This window comes from Mustela putorius, unplaced genomic scaffold (assembly GCF_011764305.1).
Source record: "Mustela putorius furo isolate JIRA1106 unplaced genomic scaffold, ASM1176430v1.1 tig00000193_pilon_pilon_pilon, whole genome shotgun sequence".
In the NCBI taxonomy this organism is placed as follows: domain Eukaryota; kingdom Metazoa; phylum Chordata; class Mammalia; order Carnivora; family Mustelidae; genus Mustela; species Mustela putorius.
This window is the reverse complement of record NW_025421309.1, coordinates 525,949-548,995: the sequence shown is the minus strand read 5'-3', so window position 1 is coordinate 548,995 and position 23,047 is coordinate 525,949. Positions and strand designations below refer to the sequence as shown.

At 52.4% G+C, this 23,047-nt stretch overlaps 1 protein-coding gene across 1 annotated transcript; it reads right to left on the bottom strand.

The window, feature by feature from the left end:
- Window positions 1–1,044: 1,044 nt before the first annotated feature.
- Window positions 1,045–22,403, bottom strand: LOC101687804 (glycolipid transfer protein). The gene is made up of 5 exons (XM_004779129.3): window positions 22,173–22,403; window positions 7,775–7,833; window positions 6,706–6,839; window positions 3,809–3,959; window positions 1,045–2,229 (listed from the first exon to the last, which is right to left on the bottom strand). Exons 1-5 carry the CDS (start codon window positions 22,273–22,275, stop codon window positions 2,047–2,049), a joined length of 630 nt encoding a protein of 209 aa, XP_004779186.1. The 5' UTR covers window positions 22,276–22,403; the 3' UTR covers window positions 1,045–2,046.
- Window positions 22,404–23,047: the final 644 nt, after the last annotated feature.

Below are 23,047 nucleotides of genomic sequence, written 5' to 3'. Positions count from 1 at the left end.
GCTCCATCCCAGGACCCTGGGATCATGACCTGAGTGGAAGGCAGATGCTTAACTGACTGAGCCACCCAGGCGCCCCTCTTTTATTTTTTTTAAATAATCTTTACCCCAACGTGGGGCTCGAACTCACCACCCCAAGATCAAGAGTCACATTCTCTATGGATGGAGCCAGCCAGGTGCTCCCAGAAAGGCTGTTTTTAAAAGGAAGATGCAGAATTCTTTTTACGTGTTGGCAGAATTTTGTGTTTCCAGGAAACCCAAAGTTGGGAGGGGAAAAAAAGCCTGAAAAGCAGTTACAGCTTAGAAAGGTCAGTAGCATTCCTAGACCAGCAACAGTAGAAAATATAATGAAATCAGAGACAGTAAAAAACTTAGTTCAGGTGTCCATCCCTTGTTCATGCTGGAGGCAGCCTTCCAAACTGGCTACCAGGCTGGCTGGAGCAGGAGACTTCTGAAGGCGTTTCATCATTTTCAGGGTCATGTTCAAATCCCTTCGTAGCACAATTGAGTGCGTGCACATTATGTGCTGTGTGTCAGGCCACCAGGTCTTTGCCTATACCTCACCTTGGAGTGTGCCCTGCCCCTCCTCCTCTGCCAGGCTCTTCCCCACCCCCCACCCCTTCCATGGAGGCTCAAGGAATGAAGTAAAATAAAGATTCTGTCTCCATTTAATGCTAGTATCAGAAGTGTCAGCCTATGAGAGAGTGCCGAGAACCCTGCAGGTCAGGGAGGCAATTGGGATCACTGGAGACTGAGGCAAAGTGGCGAATGCGTTTGTCCACTTGTCCCATCTGGCCAAGGGGGCGGCTATCTCTCGGCATTTGCCACGCAGTCCTTTTTTTTTTTTTTTTTTTTTTTCCGGAAGAAGCTAGAGATCAAGATCTGTGTGTGAAATGTCCCCTGTTTCTCAGTGTGGTCACCGTTTCTATTTTGGTAAACCATAGAGGCCAGAAGACAGGTCCCTGGCTGGTCCCCAGCTGTAACCTCTGTTCCAGGGCGGGAGAATGGAAAAAAAAGAGAATCAGGAACCAAAACAGCACACTGATGTGATTCCAAAATAGAGATTTATTTATTAAGGATCATTTAGTTTCTCACATAAAAATCACCAAATGTTCCTCATTGGGTTTGGAACACACATCAGTTCCTCTGAGGTTGCTCTGTTTACCCCAACGCGTTAAAAAATACAGCTCTTTTTTAGTGCCAGAAAGGATAGTTAAGGCAGTGAGGCGTTTTCCTGGGTCTCAGCAGATGGAAGGGTTTGCCCTCTCCCCTTTGAGAGAATACACATGGTCGGTAGTTTCTTAGGTTGGAAAAGCTGTCCCTGAAGAAAACTACTATGCAGAAGAATGCAAATAGTCATCTGTGGTCACTTATTTGTGCCTGATAGCTTTAAAATGCCCCCCCCCCACTTGCCCATCAAAGGCTTGCTGGTTGGTTTCAGCTATAAAAACACTGTCTGGCCAAAGACAGTAAGAAAAAGCAGGATCGATAATGACAGTGTTGTGAGGTCGGGCCATACAAACCACATGAGAAGACACAACAGTTTGCTTTAAAAAAAAAAAAAAAAAAAGCCCACTGCAGGGGCCCTGTGTAATTTCAAATCAAACTTCTCATGGTCCTTAAAATACCCAAAACATCATTTGGTCAGATCCTAAGGACATGTGCTTCTTTTTCAAGTGAGGTGTATGACACACAGCTCCCCGCAGAGTTATGCTCCGCATGCGGAGGAAGAAAAAGAAAAAGGGGAAAAAAAAACACCCCTTAGGACTTGATTAGAAACATTAATTGATTTTTACCACACTGAAATGGAGGGATGGAAGTCAGTCTGTGCTGTTGTGAAATTCAAAGGGGATTCGGAAGTAGGACTGTTATATATTGCTCCATTAGGATAACCCCCCAAAATGACTTTTTAAAAAATGAAAACCAGGGCTTGCCGTCCCCTGTAGGCCTCCACTGGCCTCTGGGCAGCTCCAGGGGTGGCCTGCGGGCTTGCTTCACAGTGATTCGGGTTCACCAGGTGCTGTGAGGGGTCCCCTGCCCCGGTCGCATCTACACCTTGTAGTTGAGCTCGGCGTTCATCTTGGTGTACATCTCGTAGATGACGTCAATGGTGGCCGTGTAGTTGACCAGGAAGAGGCGGACCTTCTCCAGGCACTCCTCCTCCGTCACGTTCTGCCCCTTGGAGAGTGCTTTCAGGAAGTCGGACTTGTAGGGAGCCGCATACAGCGCTGCCTTGTGACGGGCAAAAGTGGGGGGAGTAGGCGGCATGGCGTTAGGGGACTGATAGGGCCACCAAGCGGGGCCGCAGGGCCAGGGATGGTGGGGTCCTGGGAGGGGATGTCCCTGAGATCCATGCTCCTTGTGGTGTCAGAAGGGAAAGGAAGAGGGAGATGTGTGTGCCCTTCTACCCCCGTGAGGGACAACAAGACGGACACGAGCTCTGGGGACCGACAGACCTGGGTTCAAAGTCCAGCTTGTGCTGCCGACTAGCTGTGAGCCTTGAGCTAGTTACTTAGCCTCTCTGAGCCTCGGTTTCCTCATCTGTAAAATGGGGATGATGATGGCACCCACCGAATCAGGTTGCTCTTGTAAAGGATCAGGGGGTGGATGGCCAGTGCTCGGCATGATACCAGGCATGGGGCAGGTGCCCAGCACCCCGGAGCCTCTGGCCTCTGGGTTCCCTGCTCTGGAGAAGGTGGACCGGGGGAGCTCACTGCTAATACAGACTGTGGCCTCTCCTGGCCTTCAGGGGGCACCGCTTCAATAACTCTCAGGGTTTCCCTGATTGATGAGAAGTACAGAGAACCAGAAATGCACAGAACTTCAGAACCAGAAAGGAAAGGACATTGCTGGATGAGCAGCTTAGGCTGAGTCGATAGGCTGAGGCAACTGGAAATAGTATGGTCATAACGAATACCACCGGCAAGACACAGAATGACAGTGTAGAGTGTGCACTGAGCACTTTGTATGTGTTAGCTTGTTCGATCATCACTATGACCCCTGGAGATGGGGCCTAGTTTACGCCCATATGCAAGAGGAGGCGGCGAAGGCTCAGGGAGGTAGAATCCCAGATCCCCTCTTACTGTGCAACCTGGAGCAAGACAGTTAACCTCTCTGAGCACTAATTCCTCATCTGTGAAATGGGGGGGAACTGCACCCGTGCCCCCCCACCCCCGTGGTGCGTTCATGAAGAACACAATCTGATGTGGGCTGCACACACCCTCACCACCCAGGTGCCGGCTGTGAGGACTTGGCAAGGAAGCAGCACACGGGGAGGGCCGGGCTTCATCGCGCCCACTCAGGATGGGCCCTGTCGCCAGCCATGCCGGCGTAGCCTGGAGGGGGCCTAGCTCTTCCTGCCTATACCCAGCCTGGCTCCTGGCCCAGCCCGTGGTACCCTGTGGGAAGGAGGCAAGCCTGGCAGACCCCAGTTCGCAGGGGGGTGCAGATGGGCTGCAGGCCAGAGGCTGGGCCAGGAGTGCTGGACAAGATGAATGTGCCCAGAGAGAGACAGTGTGGCCGGCAACAGTGTGCAGGGTGCCCCACGGGCCTCTTCATCTCCAGAGTGGGCCTTCAGTCTGGCAACCCTGGGAGCCTCATTTCCAGGAACCTGGGCCAGTATCATCCCAACATAAGCCACCAAGACCCCTGCAGGCCAGGGTCTCTTCAACAGATGCCCCAGTGGGTCCAGAAGCCTTTCTTCTCTTCTGGGCCCAAGCACATGGGACAGGGCCCCCTGGTGCACCCACCTCCCCCCGCAGAGACAGGGAGCCCTTTGGGAGCCCGGGGAGCCCACAGCTAAGGGGCTCACCTGGAAGATCTTCTGCACGATCCAGCCATGGTACTTCTTAAGGGCCATCTCGTAGGCCTTGGTGGCGTTGACACGGATGAGGTTGGGGTGATTCTCATCCCTCTCCCCGTCACAGATGCTCTGGAGGAAGACCTGGATGAAGCGGAGGCCTCTGTGGCACAGGAGAGACAGCCCTTCAGGATCCCACATGCCACAGCCCGTTGCCTGGCTCATGCACTCCAGCCTGGGGCAGACCCCGATGTGCCTGGACTCAGGCACCTGCTGTGCGCCACAGGTATGCACACGCACACAGCAGGGGTCAACCCCCAGCTGTTGTCATGAACCTGCCTCACGTAATGTGACCAGCCGGTTCAACGCAGCCTGTCCCCAGCGTCTTGCTGACCACGGTCGCCACTGGGCCGTACAATCTATGAGGCAGGTCTGGGTCCGCCTTGCCTATCTCTATGCCCACCTGGCCTGCCTCAGCTGGCGCGGCAGGCAATGGTTGTCAGCACTTGAGGGCTGAAGATGCAGTACTGGCCCTCTGAGGGCTCACGGACCACGGACTCTGGACACACTGGGCATGCTGAAGAGCCTGGCCCTGCGACCAGGATCCCCACCCTGACCGTGGCCCCAAGCCACTGTCCACACTTACAGAGGCCAATTGGGCCCTTCCTCCAGGGTAAGGATGATGTTTTAAGAGTCAGGAGAAAGTCATGGCCATGGGGTACAGCAGGGTAACTATGTCAAAGATGGGAACAAGCTAGTCCCTTAATGCACAGCATTTCACCTCCTGCTCCCTCAGCTCTATGGTCCGCCCCTTTCACAGAGGAGAACACTGAGGCACCTCTGAAAGCCTTGGGCAAAGGCCAGGATGTGAACTCAGCTGTCTCACCCCCGAGCTGGACTCCTTCCTTCGCCGTCCCTCACTGTCCCTCCAGGGTTCCTGCATGAGCTGCTCTGCTCCTTCCCTGTAGGGAGGTAGGGATCGGATTGGAGGGCTCTCAGGGGCAGGAACACTGAGACTAAAGGATCTTTTATCGCCTATGACGTAAATGGAAGTTCTCTGTGCATGAGTTAGAACCCCTATCCATCAGGAATCAGCCTGGGCTGTGGAACTGAGCCCAGGAGACAATCCCAGCCCTGCCCTGGGTCAACCACCTCTCTTGAGCACCTGCCTACCCCCAGCCCGAATGACCAGCTCTCTACCCAGCAGCCAGGATGAAGCACCATCTGACTCTGTTGCTGACCAGCTTCATGGCCCTTGGTGGCTCCCCAGCACCCCGATCATGCTGGGACTCACCCTTGTCCAATCACACCTGGTCCCTCCCTGCTCCTGCCTCACTTTCAGAGCCTGCTCCTGCCTCACAGAGCAGCAGATACAGCAGGCCTCTCCTGCCCTCCCACCTCTCAAAGTCCTCGTCCTCCTGGGACCCTCCTGCTCAGTGCCGGATAATCTGCCTGGTACCCCTCCTCCAGGAAGCCCTCCCTATTTTCTCTCTGCTCCAGGCTCTGCTATCCTGCTGTCAGGATCCACCCACCAGCCCGATGCCCTGCCCAGGCTGTGATACCCCCAGTGCGGCCCTGCCTCATTCAGTGGGGCATCCCACACACCCAGCACAGAGCAGGTGCTTATCACATGCTCAGCCTGTTGGCATCTCCCTTCACCTGCCCTCCCTGTCATCTGGCTCTGTCCACGTCTGACCTGGACACGAACAACCTAACTGGGCTGAACATCACCATCTGCCTTGCTCCTCTCCAGAAACCCACAGAGCATGCTGATGGAGAGACCACAGCAATCCTCATGCGAGCCCGGGAGTGTCTTGTTGACAGAGCCAAGTGGGAAGCTCAGTTCCTACAACATGCTGTAAGGATGTCAATCACAGCCCACCTACCCCCTGACACGCACAAGGCTGTGCCCTCCAGGGAGCTGACTGTCCCTGCTGTATTTCACCAGGGAAGTATGTGTTGGGGAGAGGGGACTGGCTCCAGGGGATGTGGGGAGAGACAGGGGAGGAGCACCCTTCCTGACACCTGACATCAGGCCCAAGAGAGGGCAACACCAGGAACATCTGTGGGGCCAAGAGTGCATCCCTGGCTTTGTGGTGTCTGCACAGCTAAGTGAGAATTCTGTAGCTGGCAGAGAGCAGTGGGAGTGCAGCAAGCAAGCTGTGTAATGCGTAATGTGACCAGCCGACTCAACGCAGCCTGTCCCCAGCGTCTTTCTGGGCCTCGGTGGCCTCATGTGTAAGATGGGAACAACCATATCTGGCTTCAGGTATTTGATGGAAAAACAATGTATATAGTGATTATGAGCATTCTCAAGTCTAGGGTAAGATCATCTGGGTTTAAATCCCATATCAAGGTACCCTGCTCCCCAACCCCCCAGCCCAGGGGACAAATCTATGCAAATTAGATAAGAGTTTCTTCTCAAGACACTGTATTTATGTCAAGTGCTGTCATATGAATCTACCATATACAGGATATAACCAACCCTAGACAGGACACCTCTGTGTAATGCACAACCTGTACAACGGTGCTTGGTCACTGCATCCCAGCTCTGACCTTGTGACCCAGGCACATGATTTGGCCTCCCTCTTTGAGACGAGGATAATCATCACACCTAACTCCCACCACATGAGATGCGATCAGGCTCAGGGAATATTTAGCACAACGCCCAGAGTATGCACTCACTTGCTATGTCTCTGGTGGGGCTGGAACAAGGAGCATCACCAATGGGCGGGCCTTGACCCCTTGGGCACTTTTCCTCAGCTACTAACTAGCATCACACAAGGGCGCCTATGTGGAAGAAACGGAGGTGACCTTGCAGGGCAAGAATAGGGCCGGACGTCCCTCTTCTGCAGAGCGGGGCCCCCGGGCCGCACAGCCACACACACCCTGCCATCCAAGCCCGTCACCTTTTCAGCCACATGAGCGCCAGTGTGGCTCCCACTTTGGGCCACTCTGCTCCATACATTTCCTTCTCCACCTCCAGGATATTCTGCAGGGTCCGGAACTTGGCTGGGTTGGTGTCATAAACCGCCTTGATTTTCTGAAATGGAGCACATGGGGTTGTCCCCTTGAAGAAGCTGTCCTCACAGATGGCCGGCCCCCACGCTCACCAGGGGAGCACCCCCTCCCCCACCCCCCCGCCCACCAGCACCAGGCCCGGCAGTGGGGCTGGTAACTGTAGCTGCCATGACTGGTTCCATGTACTGAGCACCTCCCACCAGCCGACGGGTCATGGGCGCACGGCTGTGTTTGGTCTGCACAGCAATCCCGACACAGCTCTGACATTATCCCAGTCTGCAGATGAGGAGATCGAAGCTCAGAGAGGGGACAGTGACAGCTGGAATGGGTGGCCACAGGTTCCAGCGCAGACGAGCTCCAGAGCCCGTGTTCTCCAACCACTACTGAGAGCTCCCCAGACACTGAGCATCGGAAGTAGACGGGTGTCCAGGAACAAGGCTCCTGAAGGGGAGCCAGGCAGTTCGGCTCAGAATCCCACCTCTGCCCCCTCCTTGCTGTGTGACCTTAGGTGAGCTTCAGCTTCCTCATCTGTAAAATGGGGATAAGGACAGACCAGCTTCAAAGGGCTGCTGGGACGCGCCCAAGACTGCAGGCCAGGCACTATGTGGGTGCTCATGGGGAGTGGGGGTAGCTAGGGGATGGCAGCGGGAGCTCCCAGGAATAGGGTAGGCTAGGGCCGAGCCGCTGCACCTGTGTGCTTTGGAATTTATTTCTGATTTGGTCAGGGTGGACACAAGAACTGCGTTCCTGCTTAGGTCAACCCTTCAGATCGTGGTCCCAGTCAGGCTGTGCTTGGGAGGTATGACTGCAAAGGAGGACCAGGAACCCTGAGCCCTGGGCTGGATGAGCCAAGGGCCAAGCCCCTTTACCCCATCTCCTTCCTATTTCTCAAGCTTGCAGCAGGGACCAGGGCACTGGAGCAGACTCTGGGCTGTGGCTGCCGGGCCAAGTACATACCGTGATGTTGCCACTTATGTCTGCCTTGATGGGAGTAAACACTGGGGACCCAAGGCAATCTGGGGACAAAACAAGAGAGATTCAGATTCCCAGCCAGGATGAAGATTCAGGAATGGCCACAGAGGCTTGAGAATAGGAAGGAGGGTCACTTGGTGTATTGACAGAAAAACCATGCTATTTGTAGGTGTTGAAAAGGTTCGTGGGCAAGTTAAGATGGAGTGCTGGGCCCCGGTGAGACCGGTTTCTTGCTGCAGGACCTGTCAGAGCCTTTAAAATGCAACTGGAATATCTAGGGGGCAAACCCTTTCGTCCACAGTACCCTTTCTCCCTCGGATGGCACTGTCCAGAGCTTCATCCAGTGATGGAGATGTTCTATATCTGCACTAAAAATAGACCCCATGTGGCTACCGGACACTTGAATGTGGTACGACGGAGAAGCTGGCTTTGCACTTTAATTTGACTTCCGTCCACTGACATATAAATGGCACATGTGACCCATGGCTGCCACACTGGGTGGCACAGCTATAGAGTACCTTGCAGAACTGAGGATCTGATAAGCCTATCTTGGCCAATAAGGCGGGTCACCGCTACCTGACCAGCTGGCCAGGAGGCAGCCTGAGGGATCTTATAAGGCAGGAGATGGGCCTGATTTATTAAAAATGACCCTCTCATTGACCAGCTTCTAAGAAAGAAATAATTTGGGGACTCAGAGGCTCCATGGTTCTGAGACCCTGCATTAGAGCCTGACGGGGGAACACACTAGCAGTGGGATCCCAGTCACTTAACAGAGCATAAGGAGGGGCGCCTGGGTGGCTCAGTGGGTTAAGCCTCTGCCTTCAGCTCAGGTCATGATCTCAAGGTCCTGGGATCAGGCTCCGCGTCGGGCTCTCTGCTCAACAGGGAGCCTGCTTCCCTTCCTCTCTCTGCCTGCCTTTCTGCCTAATTGTGATCACTATCTGTCAAATAAATAAATAAAATCTTAAAAAAAAAAACAAAACAAAACAGAGCATAAGGAAGGTGGATTCGACCCCTGCAGCTCTGCACGCACGGGCTGTGTGAGCCTGGGTGTGTCCCTTCAGCTCCGCCAGCCTCAGCTTTCCCATCTAGCTAGTGGGGCAACAGGACTGATCAGACATGCCGCAGGCAAGAGTTGAAACATTTCACTTCCAATACACAAGTTTTCTTTATCGCTGGAATCAGAATGTTCTTAACTGGAGGGTTTTTTGTTTTCCCGTTCTTGGTTCCTTTCTTGGTGTTACCAGTGACACCCTTGGCTTGCAAAAAGGCAGACCTAGAAATTGGTAGACCTGAAACGCGAGCAGTCGGTGGCCTGCCTGGCCCCCTTCCCTCCTTCGGGACCCCCTGGCAGACTGTCATGAGGACTAGAGATGAGCAGGCTCAACATGGACTTCCCCTTCAGAGCCTAAAGACAGCTGAGCTCCCCAACACGTGCTCGCTGTCCTCAGTGCTGCATCCAGAGACCCTCCACACTTGATACAGAGTGCAGGGGACAAAGACGCTGGAGCAGGCTGAAGTGGGTACCAGACCCATGGGTGGGCGGAGAGGAGGTGGAAACGAGGTGGAAAGGAGAGTGCCAGACTCTACTTGCCTGGCGGGCCTCAGTGTGCATGCCACCTTGACCGCACAAGAGCAGAGGACAGGGGGAGGGACCACCGCAGGCTGAATTCCACCCAAGGTGACCCGCCACACCTGCCCAGTCATCGGGAACAATCTAAGCATAGCTGTTAAAGGAAGTGCACTGGGGAAACAGAGATGAAATACCCCAAAACCCAATTGGAAGAAAGTGGGGTAGTCACACAGCCAGGTGGAGTTCGAATCCTGCAGCGACCATTCCCTAATGAACAAGTCTCACCTGTGTGCCTCAGTTTCCTCTCACGTCAGAAGGAGACAGTAGTAACACTTAATTCATGGGATCATCACAGGAATTAAAAACCATGCATTGGATGCATCTGGCAGAGTGCCCAGTGCATGAACACTCAAGAAATGGATTTGGGGGACGCCTGGGTGGCTCAGTTGGTTAAGCAGCTGCCTTCGGCTCAGGTCATGATCCCAGCATCCTGGGATGGAGTCCCACATCGGGCTCCTTGCTCGGCAGGGAGCCTGCTTCTCCCTCTGCCTCTGCTGCCACTCTGCCTGCCTGTGCGCTCACTCTCTCTCTCTCTGACAAATAAATAAAATCTTAAAAAAGAGAGAGAGAGAGAAATGGATTTGGATCATTTCTGTGACCTCAAGCTCCATGGTCCAGCATATGCCACCTAGATGTCACCCAGCTGTGCTTATAAGTCACCAGGACCCACAGAATCTCTGCTGAACGGGAACCCACTTGGCCTGTGCCTGCATCCCCTCTATGTTCTGACTTCCTGAGGCCCCTCACTGTAGGGCCGGGGGCTGGGGCCTGTGGGGACAAACCTCCCTCCAGGGGGCCGTGCTGGTGCAGCTCCAAGGCGCTGGGTTAGGGGGTCCGGGCAGCTGACTGCCCTCCAGTCTCACAGGCTCACCTGCCCAGGGCAGTCCTACAGAGCTGACCACTTCACCCTGCTCTTTCATCCCGCCTGGCGAACCATGGCCTTCATCCAGCAGAAGCCTCGACAGGTCGTGCCATTTGCTAGCCCTGTAGCACAGGACTAGTAGCTCCCACAAAAGACCAGACGTTCTTGACTCTACGAACACTGCACATGAGCCCAGACGCCCACTGCCACCTGTAGTGCCTGTTCCCCTCTTGGCCATGCGGCCAGGGATCACCAACACTGACCCTCACTTGGGCCAGCCAGGTGCCACGGGTGTGCAGTATGTGGGGACCAGCACAGCCCATCTAAAGGCACGGCTGCTCCTCAGAGATGGTGTCAGGTCCCCACCTTCCAAAAATGCACACTGTCCCAGCATACAGGTGAAGTGATGGATGGCAAGCTGGGACAGTGAAATGTTAATGGCAGAGTGGAGGTGGGGGTATACAAATTTTCTCTGTAAAATTCTTTCACTGTCGCCCTGTGTTTGAAAATGGTCATACAGGGACACCTGGGTGGCCCAGTCGTTAAGCGTCTGCCTTTGGCTCTGGTCATGATTCCGGGGTCCTGGGATCGAGCCTTGCATCAGGCTCCCTGCTTGGTGGGAAGCCTGCTTCTCCTTCTCCCACTCCGTCTGCTTATGTTCCCTCTCTCGCTGTCTCTCTCTCTCTCAATGTCAGATAAATAAATACAATCTTAAAAAATAAAAAAAAGAAAAGAGAAAATTGTCCTATCCAATGCTGGGGGGAAAGTCAGGGTTATATTTGTTGTGGCTGGTTGGTTGGTTGTTGCTCCTAAAGTCATGTATTTTCCTTTTGCTTTTTTTACAAGTCTGTTTCACTGGGACCGTGCTTGTGGTCCCACATGTGCCTCCATCTACCCTCCGTCTCCCCCTTGGACTTGAGTTCTGACAAGGCAGGGACCAGGCAGCCTAGGTTTTCCTGTGTCCCCGGCACCTGGCGAGTGACTGGACCTGGTTAGGCGCTCAGGTGGCATCTGGGGCCCGAATGAGGTGGGACACCCCTGGCCAGACTCCTCAGGCTGCAGGTTGATGGTAAGGCACACCACCCAAGCAAGAAGAGAGGAACCCTGGGGGCAGGGGGTGCCTTCACCAGAGGCCATCATCAGCCGTGCCTGGGTGGCTGATGGGTGCGTCCCGGTGACCCCGGTCATCCAACATGCATTTCAGAGAGGCAGAGAAAGGGTATCAGCCTCTTGGACTCTGAAAAGGCTCTTGTGCAGTTCAAAGTGGCCCTGGTGGCAGAAGAAAGGCTTTTTGTTCCCCGTTCCCCTGACAGTGTGCTCTGTGGGTCATGAGGCCCCACCGTCAGCAGTTGCCGGGCCTTGACAGCGGTGGTTCTGTGCAGCATGGCCCGCACGCGGGGAAAAAGCTTCTGTTCCACCGGGGGGCAGGAAAGCTGGCCACAAGAACACCTTCTAGGACTGGAAGCAGAGCGGGAGCTGGGAGGGGGAGGTTGGGGGGCAGATACCAGAAGTCACTTCCAACAGCAAGGCATCCCTGTGGCCCCCACATGCGCCCACTGAGGTCAGTTTCAGAGCACCTGGAAGCAAGCCTCCTGGGGTCAGGGAAGCAGCCATGTGGGATTCTAGAGCCTGCCACTCGGGGTTCAGATTTCAAGTCCACAGAGTGACTATGCAACAGTGCCTCATCCATGCTGGGCTTGGGCCCCTCACTGGCCACAGCCCACAGGTGCCAGGCCAACGAGGGTTGCTCACTGCGACAACCCCAAGGCCACAGGGCCCAGAGAAGCCAACAGACCTGCCTAGGGTCACACAGGGGAAGCCAGGCACTCAAACAGGACACAGGCTCATTCCACTACTTCCTCATCTTTCTTTCTAGAATGTTTCCATCCCATGTGAACGCAACCAACGGGAGAGTACTCCGACAGGAAAACCAGAAGATGATTTTAATCATCAAGCACATGGTGGCCTTTCAAACAGTTTAAACTCAGGCTGGCCCCTGCTCTGGAGAGAGCGTGACACTGTCTAGGCTTACCGCTCCTATAATTATGCAGCCTGGCCTGCAAATTGTCTTTCTTGTTTTACCAGTCTGGCAGATACCTCAAAGTTGTTTTTTTATTGTTGTCAGCAAACAGGCTCTTTAAAATGCTATCCAGAAGCCCTCTGCCAGAAGGGGGGGAGGGGCGCCGGGGTGGCTCAGTGGTGCCTTCAGCTCAGGTCATGATCTCAGAGTCCTGGGGTGGAGCCCCGCATAGGGCTCTCTGCTCAGCAGGGAGCCTGTTTCCTCCTCTCTCTCTGCCTGCCTCTCTGCCTACTTGTGATCTCTGTCTGTCAAATTAAAAAAAAAAAAAAAATCTTTAAAAAAAAAAAAAAAGGGAGGGAGGGGGCTTGGAAGGCTACCTGGTTCTTCCTCCCAGCTCCAGGGAGAAAGGAAGTTGTCTACAAAAAAACAAAAACAGAAAACCCAAACAACAACAACAACAAAAACACACACACACAAAAAGAAAAATCAGATATAACTCCACCATCTTACTCCATAGGACCGATTCTAATGAGCACAGATTCTCAATACAGATAAGCCTTGGTTATCTGGAATATGTGGCAAATGGCCCCCTCTGTTTGGTGTGGAACATTTTTCTAAACCTGCTACTGAACCCAGAAGGCATGAAGGAAAATACCACAAATCTGATTACAAAATCCAGCGACCTCTTGTGTGGGGCATAAAGAGATATCCCATCACTAATCACAGGCAAACAACAAACTGATGGTTGAGGGTGCTGATCAGTGAAACAAACCATGGACTGATGATTATTGTCCCTAATATGTAAAGAGCTCTCACAAATCAATAAGACACCCAACTCGAGAGAAAAATGGCAAATCACAGAACAATAATAAAATGCCTTATCTCAAGAATAATAAGAAAATGAAATGAAAGCAGTGAAATATTTTCTCACTACCAAGTTTTATGAATGCACTGGCCATTCTGTATAGATTCATCAAAAGGTAACACAAATGTCCCTGCTTTTGTAAAGCACACCATGCACAGTTTTCTGAATGGGGCCATCATTGAAAATATGAATGATGATAAAAGTGTGACCCAGTAACTTCACAGACCCCTTCAACCCTTCACTAAACAGCTCTGCACAGTTCAAAAGAAACTTGCCTTGAGGGGCAATGGTCACTTCCTCCTGCTTTCTCTGCAGTGTTTTCATTTTGCTAGATACTTGGAAAATAAATAGCCAACTGTGTAAGCATCACCCACAAAATGTGGGTACCAAGAGAGCATTTGGTACCTGGTCTCTGCAACAATTCTGGCTGGACAACCTCCTACCTAGGTCTTCACCACAGTTCAGATGAGTGAGATCCGCCAGAGAACAGAAGTCCCTGCAAGCCAGCAGTTAGCATATGCCACCCAGAATCAGGCTCATTTCTGCCTTCTCTGGCCTCAGCGTGGTGGGAAAGCAACAGTCCCCGTGCTCTGAGTGAGACCACAGCATGCTCCATGCGAGTTGCCCCAGGACACCTGCCCAGACCTGGCCCACCCTCTCAGTGCATCTTGGGAATACAAAGCCTTCCATTTCTTAGACACATGCCTTCACTTTCGGCCTGTGTAACTCAGGACTCAAAACACCTAGCCCAACCCACAAATACTTACTCCAGAAAGGAAGAACAGGATACCTGTGTTGTTGATACTAGGAGCCTGGTTTGGGAAGGTTCTATTTCTTTAAAAATTTTTTTAAAAATTTTATTTATTTATTTGACAGACAGAGATCACAGGCAGGCAGAGAGGCAGCCAGAGAGAGGAAGGGAAGCAGGCTCCCTGCTGAGCAGAGAGCCCTATGCGGGGCTTGATCCCAGGACCCTGGGATCATGACCTAAGCGGAAGGCAGAGGCTTTAATCCACTGAGCCACCCAGGGACCCCGGGAAGGTTCTATTTCATATTCAATTTTTCCCCCCCTGCAATAGGTGGATAATAAGGTTTTGTTGTTAAAGACGTGGGGCGGATTAACTTTACAGGTCCTGGGTTACAGGATCATAATGAGAGGCACTCAAATTACAGCTGAGGGAGGTGAATCATTTATTAATCCACAGGTATGTGGGGTGTGTGTGTGTGTGTGTGTTTATGTTGTGTATGCGTATGTGTGTGTATGATGGCTCAGTTTGCAACAAGGCCTGTTCTGAAGAATAAGAACACTAAGAATGCCCACCTTCCTAAAACTAAAACTTATTGAGATAAGGCATTTTATTATTGTTGTTCTATGAGTTGCCATTTTAAAAAATCCTGGCTAAGGAGGAAAGAATGTTTACAAACGATCTAAAACATTAGTTTTTAAAAATCACCCCTATGACATGCCAACTCTCTTTGTCCACAGATGCCTGCTTCATTGGGCAAAAACCAGCCTTGACAAGGGAATGCGGTTGGGAAATGGGTTTATCTTCACTTGCTGTGTGGCCTGGGAGAAATCAGTTAACCTCTCTGAGACTCCATCTCCTCATTTGTATAACAAGGCCCAAAATGGACTCTGCCTAGTCAGGCTGACCTGAGGCTTAAATCACATTGTGGTCTTTGGCACCTAGGAAGCACTCCAGAAACAAAGAAGTATTCTTTATGTTTATTATTATTACTACTATATAAATGACACCATCATTTCCATCTTTTGCAACTGGCACAGGAAATCCAGAAAAGAATGATCCTGATGACTGAGAAATCAAAAGACAAAGAGAGGAAGAGAGGGAGGGAGGAATGGGGTCTCCATGAATGGGTATGGCTACAATTAGCAGGAAACCTCCAGTCGTAAAATCATGACTTCAAATGTATTCCAGAAGGCTGGAGTGGAGTAAGGAACTGGGGGTGGGGAACAGCAAAGCAGAAAATGAATCATTTCCGAGCACAGGGAAGTGTGAACTAGCTGGTTTTTACAGGACCCTGGAGAGGGCTGATCAGCTCTAATGACTTAAAAGCTCAGCTACAGTTAACACTCTAACAATAAAAGAAAAGAAAAGATAAAAGGAAGAAAAAAGGCCCCTGATACAAGTAACACTGTAAGAAGGTAACAAAAGGAGTTAACACCCACCAGTGCTATTTTTTAAATGGAAACAATGAAACCTAAGACCAGAACCTCTGCATTGCCAACCCAGGGCTCAGGGAAGTAAGTACTGTCATGCTAGGTGGGGACCTCCTACCCCCTTGCCCAAAACACACAAGCCATGAGGAAGGGCCAAAAAAAAAGAGCCTTGACTCTGCCAACTTAAGACTGCCTCCCTGTCCCCATTGTAGAGTCTGCCCACATCTAAGCCCTGTAGATCCACTTTCTAGCTGCTCCACCTGGTCAAATCCCTTTACCACTCTGAACCTCAGTGTCTTCTGTGAAATGGTACCAACTCTTCTTCATTCCTGGAGTCATCATAAGTGGCTAGTTGAAAGCTTGGCCCATGGGAGCCACTCAAAATGGGGGTTAAGCTAGCTATGATGGCAGGGGGCAGGGCACGGGGATATGCATTATATTTTATAAAACCCTGTCATTCATTCTTTTCCTTTTGCTTTGACACCCACTAGGTGGCTCCCCTTGGCCGGATGCACTGCCTGGCCCCAGGAGGGCCCAACTTTTCTGACCCTAAGGGATTTGCAATGGGGCCCTGTTCCTTCAAGCAGCCCCATGCTGGAGGTGAGGAGGGCCTCTTAATCTAGCAAGAGACAGAACGAACAGTTGGTCTTTTTTCTCCTGTTTCGCCATTTTATTCCCTTCAGGAGGAGAGGACAGACTTTGACCCTTGACCCAAGGGCCAGACTCCTCAGAACATGGAGCAGAGGAGAACATGATCACAATCCCTGGAGAACAGAACAGATGGGCATCCTGGGTTTGTGCTTCATGCTGACCTTCGGAGGTTATAAATGAGCGTTTGGGAGCAGTCTCAGATGGCAGCCTATCACCAGACACAGAGATGGCTTCTTTGGGAAAGATCTTCATTTCCCAAGGGCCGTGTGGCAAGAGAGAGAGTGTCTGAAGGCCTGGGACCACCTGTCCTACTTGTGCAAAGGTGGAGCCATTCAGGGCATCGAGTACAAAATTATTGGAGAAGATCACCTCCATCAGTCCTCCTGGGAGGACCGGTGTCCCTGCTTTACAGTCGGGGCTGTAGGCCTAGGGAAGGGGTGAGCTTCTGTGCAGACCCAACCTTGGCACCAGGGAAACAGGGCGGGAGCTCAGGCTGGCTCAGCCTGGCACCAATGCCCCTATTTCTTTCCATTTGTCTACCTGTGATGTTCAGAGGCCTTCTGCACACCACAGACCCCAGATGTCTTGGTCTACCCAAAGTGACTCCTCCCTGCTGGGCCTCAAAAGCAGCCAACCCACAGCCATTCCGGAGACAAGAGGCTGAGAAAACAGGGCCAGCTTCGGAAGCCCTCCCACCAGGTGTTCCCCCGATCTTACTGGGACTGGAGGAGATCGGAAGTGGGACGTATTAGGACAACAAGTAAGCACATAGTAGGTGCTCCTTGAGCCCAGTGGGCCCTCACTACTTGCAAATGCACTGCCAACTAATAACGAGAGTCTGCGGGTGGTTTCAAGATTGCAAAAACCCACTGCAGAAAGGGTATTTCTGGCTTCTTTCTCTCACAGGACATAGTTTCTTCCTTCTAGAAGTGTCCCTCCCAGGCATACGGTCTATGTCCCATCCCTAGAGAATCCAGCCCTCAACAGACACTTAACCAAAACGAGAACTAACCTGCTGTAGTAAGAGGGTTAACTCTTCTCTTTCTGAGGATATTCTATATAAAACCAAAAATAAACATCTATCCACAAAAACTTAAAAAGCAAAACAAAATACTGCAGAGATCTGACAGGTGGTCGCTGCAATGGGGAGAATAACCTTCCCTAAAGAAGGAGAACCTCTTACTCATAGACCAAGGAGTGCTAACAGGGCGGATTCCCAGGCAGGTTAATGCCTCATCCCAATTACAGGAAAATCTGACCTGCTTGGGACCTCCCCACTGGAGGACTTCCATATCCTAGTCATTCACACTTGCATTCAAATGAGCAAGGGTCATGGGTCTCCCTGGGCAGGCCAACAATGAGGCACACACCCCAGACAAAACCTGTATATCTGGTCTACAGTTCCCTGCATCTTGGACAAGTCACTGTGGGCCAGGCCAAGCCCTGTGCTTTTCCAGTCCAGGCTGGCTCCATGGTAGGCAGGAAGGGATGGTTCTCCTCTCTCAGACAGGAAGCCAGGAGAGCAGGAAGGCATGCACAAGCCAAAACTGTGTAAGGAGTCCGGAGGCCAGAGTTCTGAGTTACAGTTGGACTCTACTCGTTAACTGCCAGCTGTGTGACCCTGGGCAAGTCACTTTACATCCTGGGCCTCGATTTCTCCGGCTGAATAACAAGATTATTCTGTGCTTCTGGGCTGCCACTGACCCCCCCCCCCCCAAAATTCAGCAAGCACCGAACCAAAGGGATGGGAAATCACTTTTTCTGGGGTTTTCTCTAGGACTACTTGACGAGTACCAGATACGTGTAAGGCCTGATTCTCTAGACATTCATTTAATTAAATAAGAGATCTGAATGAAGAAAAATCACTCCCAGAATTTGGATTTCAGGACCTGGGAGAGGGAAATCATCCCGTTTGGTTCTTGCACCATCTCCCTAAACGGCGAAAGTGGATAGGTGTGACGTCACACACCACATCTGACCTGGAACAGCATGTGAAGAAAAATGCCAAGGTTGTGTCTAGACTAAAAGGGAGAGAACAGGGTCACAATTGATTAATAATGCCTGCAATAGGTATGGTTTAGGAGTTATGTATTTTAACTTAGAAAGGGAGAGAAAAGCAAAACTGCTTCTAGAAAGAACCTGGGGTTGCGGGGGGGAATGGGAGAGGAACCAAAAGCATTCACTCAGCTTGCCCTCACATCTAGCTTGCCCAGGGTTAGGCACTGAAATGGCTCGAAGTCACAGAATGTGATAGGTTCTGCGGTAGTCTAAGGGAGTTAGGAAAGACTTTCTGGATGAGGCAACCTTTCCGTGGAGACAGGAGGAACCCAGCCAGGCAAAAGCGAAGGTGGTAGGCTGGAGAAGAGTGGCGTGCCAGGCAGAGGCAAGTGATGGTGTGGTACCGTTTGTGGGGCTGTAAGCCATTCAGAGAGGCTACAGCAAAGATCTGAAGGTGGGGTAATAGGGAGCCACTGAGGCTTCTGGGCAGGGAGTGACAAGATGAAATGACATCTAAGTCTCTCCCTCCACCCTCTAGCTGTTAATGCTAGAGGGCATTGCTGCATGATTGACCTAAAAGATGAGAGAGCAGGTCTCCCAAGTCAGTTGCAAGCTGATCACTCAGAGGCGAGATCCAATTACTGGGTCACAGTGGAAGAAGATGGACAAAGGGCTGGACTCTAAGTGGGCATCGTAAAAGCTGGAGAGAAGCAGGAAGGGCTAACCCACAAGGGGGATGCTCTAAGCCACATCTGACCTGCAGCCCCAAGAATAAGCATCCACCCAGGCCAGCCTATTCTGCCACAAACCACACCGGACAGAAGTGAAAGTGATGTTGTTGCTCTAATAGGTTAAAAGCCTTCACATGCATCGACCTTGCAATTTCACTTCTAAAAATTAGAACTAACAACAGAAGTACACAATGAAACATACACTGGGATGTTCACTGCAGCATTGTTTACCGGAGCAGAGAAGGGGAAGCGATATGAATGTCCCATGGGGTGAGAGGGGTGGCACGGGTTACATAAATGACAGCCACATTCAAACAAAGGAGTTCTAAGCAGCCCTGAAAAACGAAGACTGCCTGGAAAGATGGCTAAGTTGTAGAGCTGGGTGGAAAAGGCAGCTTATACCTTTTCCCCTTAAAGGTGGGTAAAAATGAGTCCAGAAGGAAAATACCCTGAAAGCCCGGGAGAGATGCTCTCAAAACAAAGACACACAAACCAAAAAACCATTCCTCCAAAGGTTCTGAGAGGATTACTGAATGCATCTACATAGAGGACTGGCACACAGTAAGTGCTCAGTAAACGATCGACTCTTGATCTCAGCTCAGGTCTTGATCTCAGGGTTGTGAGTTCAAGCCCCACGTTGAGCTCCATGCTGGGTGTGGAGCCTACTTAAATAAAAATAAATTAAAAAATAAAAACACAGCTTCCAGCCCCTTGCCCCGTGTATATCAAGAACAGTGGTTCTCAGCCATATTTTTTCTCCTTGCAGACATTTCTGGATGCTGCAACTTGGGGAGAGGGGATGCTACTGGCGTCTAGCCAGGGACATCATTCGAACATTCTCCAAGGCGCAGAGCGGCCCCCAACTCAAAAAGTGTCCTGGCCTCAACTGCTTTGGAGGGAACTGTCACTGCAACCTCCCGCGGACTTCTTGCAACCCTTGAGCCAGACCCACTCCATTCAAGAGACGCACACAAACCACCCAGATCATCCAGGTGACCAGCCGCTCCCGAAAGCTCAGAGTCCCTGTGTTACAGCCAACAGTGGATCTCAACTGACCCCTGAGTCCCAGAGAAAAGCCCCTGGTGGGAGCGTCCTCAGAAACCTTAAATCCTCCAGAGGAACTCTTCTCCCCAGATGAGCATAATGGTTCCAAATGGACCATTGCATTTTTTTTTCTTTCTTTTTAGAGTGCTGAGAACGATTCTGTGTGGGCCAACCCACTGGAGTTTCTGTATCAATGGGGCTTCTGTCAACAGATGTGATTGCCCACAGCACACAGCTCACGGCCAACACAAGGGTCCTTTGAGATCAGGGAAAGGGAGGAGGGGATGCTCTTCAGCCTCAGGCATCAGAGCACGGCTGGCTCCAGAGGCCACCATCTCCTTTCCTCTAAAACCAGCCAGATAATCACATCCAATGAAGAGCCACCCCACCCTCTCCCCTCAATTCCAGGGGCTACAGAACCACAGGACATGTACCAGTGCTGACAATAAGGAATGAAAAGATCACAAGGCTTAACTCTGGGTTTCTCTCGACAAGGCTAACATTTGGGGCTAGATCCATTCTTTGTGGCCATGGCTGACCCATGCACAGAAGGGTATTTTGCAGCCTTCCTACCTGCCAGTGGCCACCTCTCTGCACGGCCCTACCCAAGCTGTGACAAACAAAAATGCCCCTAGACATTGCTGGATGCCCCTGAGAGGGCCAAACTGCCCTCAGTGGAGAACCACTAGCTTCAACAGATTCTGAATCCTTGTCCAGGCCATGCCAGCTCCATTCAGCAAATGTTCACGGAACAAGAGGCAGGGTGGCGGGAGGGCACAAATAAAAGATTCCTTGAGCCCCTGCCTGGAGGGTCTGTGTTATCTCAAGAACTGAAACACCAATAATAAGCACATTTCCTTCAGTCTGTGAGTACTGACTAAGCACCCACTATGTGCCAGGCACTGTTCTGGGTCCTAAGGACACAATGGCAGACATAAAGGACCAACACCCTGCTGTCGGGTTGCTTACCCCAGTCTGAGGATCATACAAACCCAGCAAATGCACTCCCTCCAACACTGATTAACTACTATGGAACCAAAACCCGATCCAGGAAATCATATGACAAGGCCCCCCACTCCATCCCACCCCTACCTAGGATCTATCTGGCACTTAAAGCCTCAGTGCTCTACACACATTTACTCCTTGCAGCTAGCCTTAGAAATCGGCATCCCCATTTCACGGATGTGGGGGTATCACCCATGAGGGGGAATGTGAGTGACTGCCCAGGTGCCAGATCTCTTCAGTTCCAAGTCAGTGTTAAGGTTCTGTCTCTTTGTGGGTTGCCGCCAACCTCTGTCCTGGGGACTGGGATCTTCCTGCAAGGCCACTGAGTGCACCAGCAAGGCAGGGTGCTGGGCAAGCCCACAAGGAAGAGAAGAAAGCAGAGGTTCAAGTTGCACCCTTTAGGCAGGACCCGAAAGGCAAAGGGCAGGAGCAGATGGTATTGTCTTCTATTTCCCATTTTTCATCCAGGGCCTGGGCTGGGCTCAGGGAAGAGAGGGATGAGGCTCTGAAGCTGGGTTAGGGATTGCCTTCCTCACGCTCCCACAGCCTTCCTGGTCCTGATATACAAGGGAGGGGTCTTCTTTTAGAGTCCATGCCAAGCATCCTGTGTCTGATGTCACCCCAACAAAGCAGCTTCCCCTGTCCCAACCCCCATTCTAAATGGAGGAAAAAGCTTAGGTGGTTCCCCCTACAAAGGGTTTTGCCAGAGTTTCGAAACTCCAACTTCAAAACCCTCCTCCTCCTCCTTCCTGGCTTCCTTGCATCTCTTTTGGAGTGTGGGTGGGGTGGGTGTCTTTGATCTGGAATGGGGGAATTCTGAGGAAAGAGGGGTTCAAAAGGTCCTGTGGGGGAGAGGCTAGGAGAATCAGGCAAAGAGAGGGCTTATGAAATGGGAGGATTATTTTAAGGGGGGAGTGTTGAAAGTCATTCTGAAAAGGAAGAAGGAAACGATGGGGTAAGGGATATGGGATTTGAGGGGAAAGGGGGGGGATGCTTTCAAGGAGATGGAAGACTGGAAAATTGAGGGGTGTCTGGGGGAGAGGGACGATTGGGGGACCCCAAGAAAGTGGAGAACTGGGGGCATCTGAAGGATATGGAGGAATGTGAGGCGCCTGGAGATGAAGGAATGGAGACGGAGCATCTGGGGGTTTCTGGGAAGAAAGGGAGGATGTGCCATGTTGAAGGGAGGAGGATCTGGGAGTGGTCCGGGATAGGGAGAACTGCGGGTGCCTGGAAGGAAAGGGGGTCTTGGGTACCTGGGGAAACAGGATTCGGAGTGTCTAGGAGAGGGATGGCTGGAAGATGCTCGGGAGATGGGGGTTCGGGGACGTCGGGCATCTGGGAGCGCTCTGGGGCAGAGCTGCGGGCCGGCTCCCCCCCTCCACCCGGGCTCACCGAAGAAGGGCGGCAGGTGGGACACCGCCTCCAGGAAGGGCCCCGTCTCGATCTGCTTGTCCGCCGGCAGCGGCTTCAGCAGGTGCTCCGCCAGCAGCGCCATTTCGGGGTCGAGGCCGGCGGTGATGCCCCAGCCGGCGCCGCGGGCGTCCACGCCGCCCCCCGGGCCGCCGCCGTCAGCGCTGGGGCCGTCACTGCCGCCCGCCGCAGACTCCGGGGACTCCAGCGTCGCCACTTCCGCTCGCGCCGCGCCCAGCGTAGCCGAGCGCTCAGCGCCGCCAGCAGGCCGAGCGCCTAAGCGTCCCGCTGCGCCGCCCCGCCCCTGCCCGCCCGGACCAATCCGCGCCCGCCTTGGCAGGCCTCCGCGCCGCCATTGGTCGGGGGGCGGGGCCGGCCTGTCGGGCGCGGAAGCGAGCTGACTCGCCTGTCCAGGACGTCCCCGGTGAGCCGCTCCCAGGTGAACCTTCCCCAGGTGTTTGCTGCAGCCTCCCGGTGTATTGCCCCTCCGCCCCCAACCTGGGCGCGCAGGCTTGGGCCAGGTCCTCGCCCAATGCGGGCGTAGAACTGCTCAGGTCACAACTCAACCCACCTACCAGCCGAGGGGTACAGCCCAACGCAGCCAGCGCCTCTGAGGACACCTGTTTCCTCAGCAACAAGAGTCTGTCTTCCAACAGTCCCGAGCAGCCTGTTGGACACCGATTGGGTCTCAATCTTCTTTAGCTACAACAATGGGGACGTCTGATTCTTCTTCAATGCTCTCAGATCATACCAATACCGTACTGGATGCTGCTCAAGTCACAAGTTTGACATTCCTAGCTAAGACTCCTGTTTCCCAAAATCTGGGATCCAGTCTGACCTGAACAGTCCGATGTACC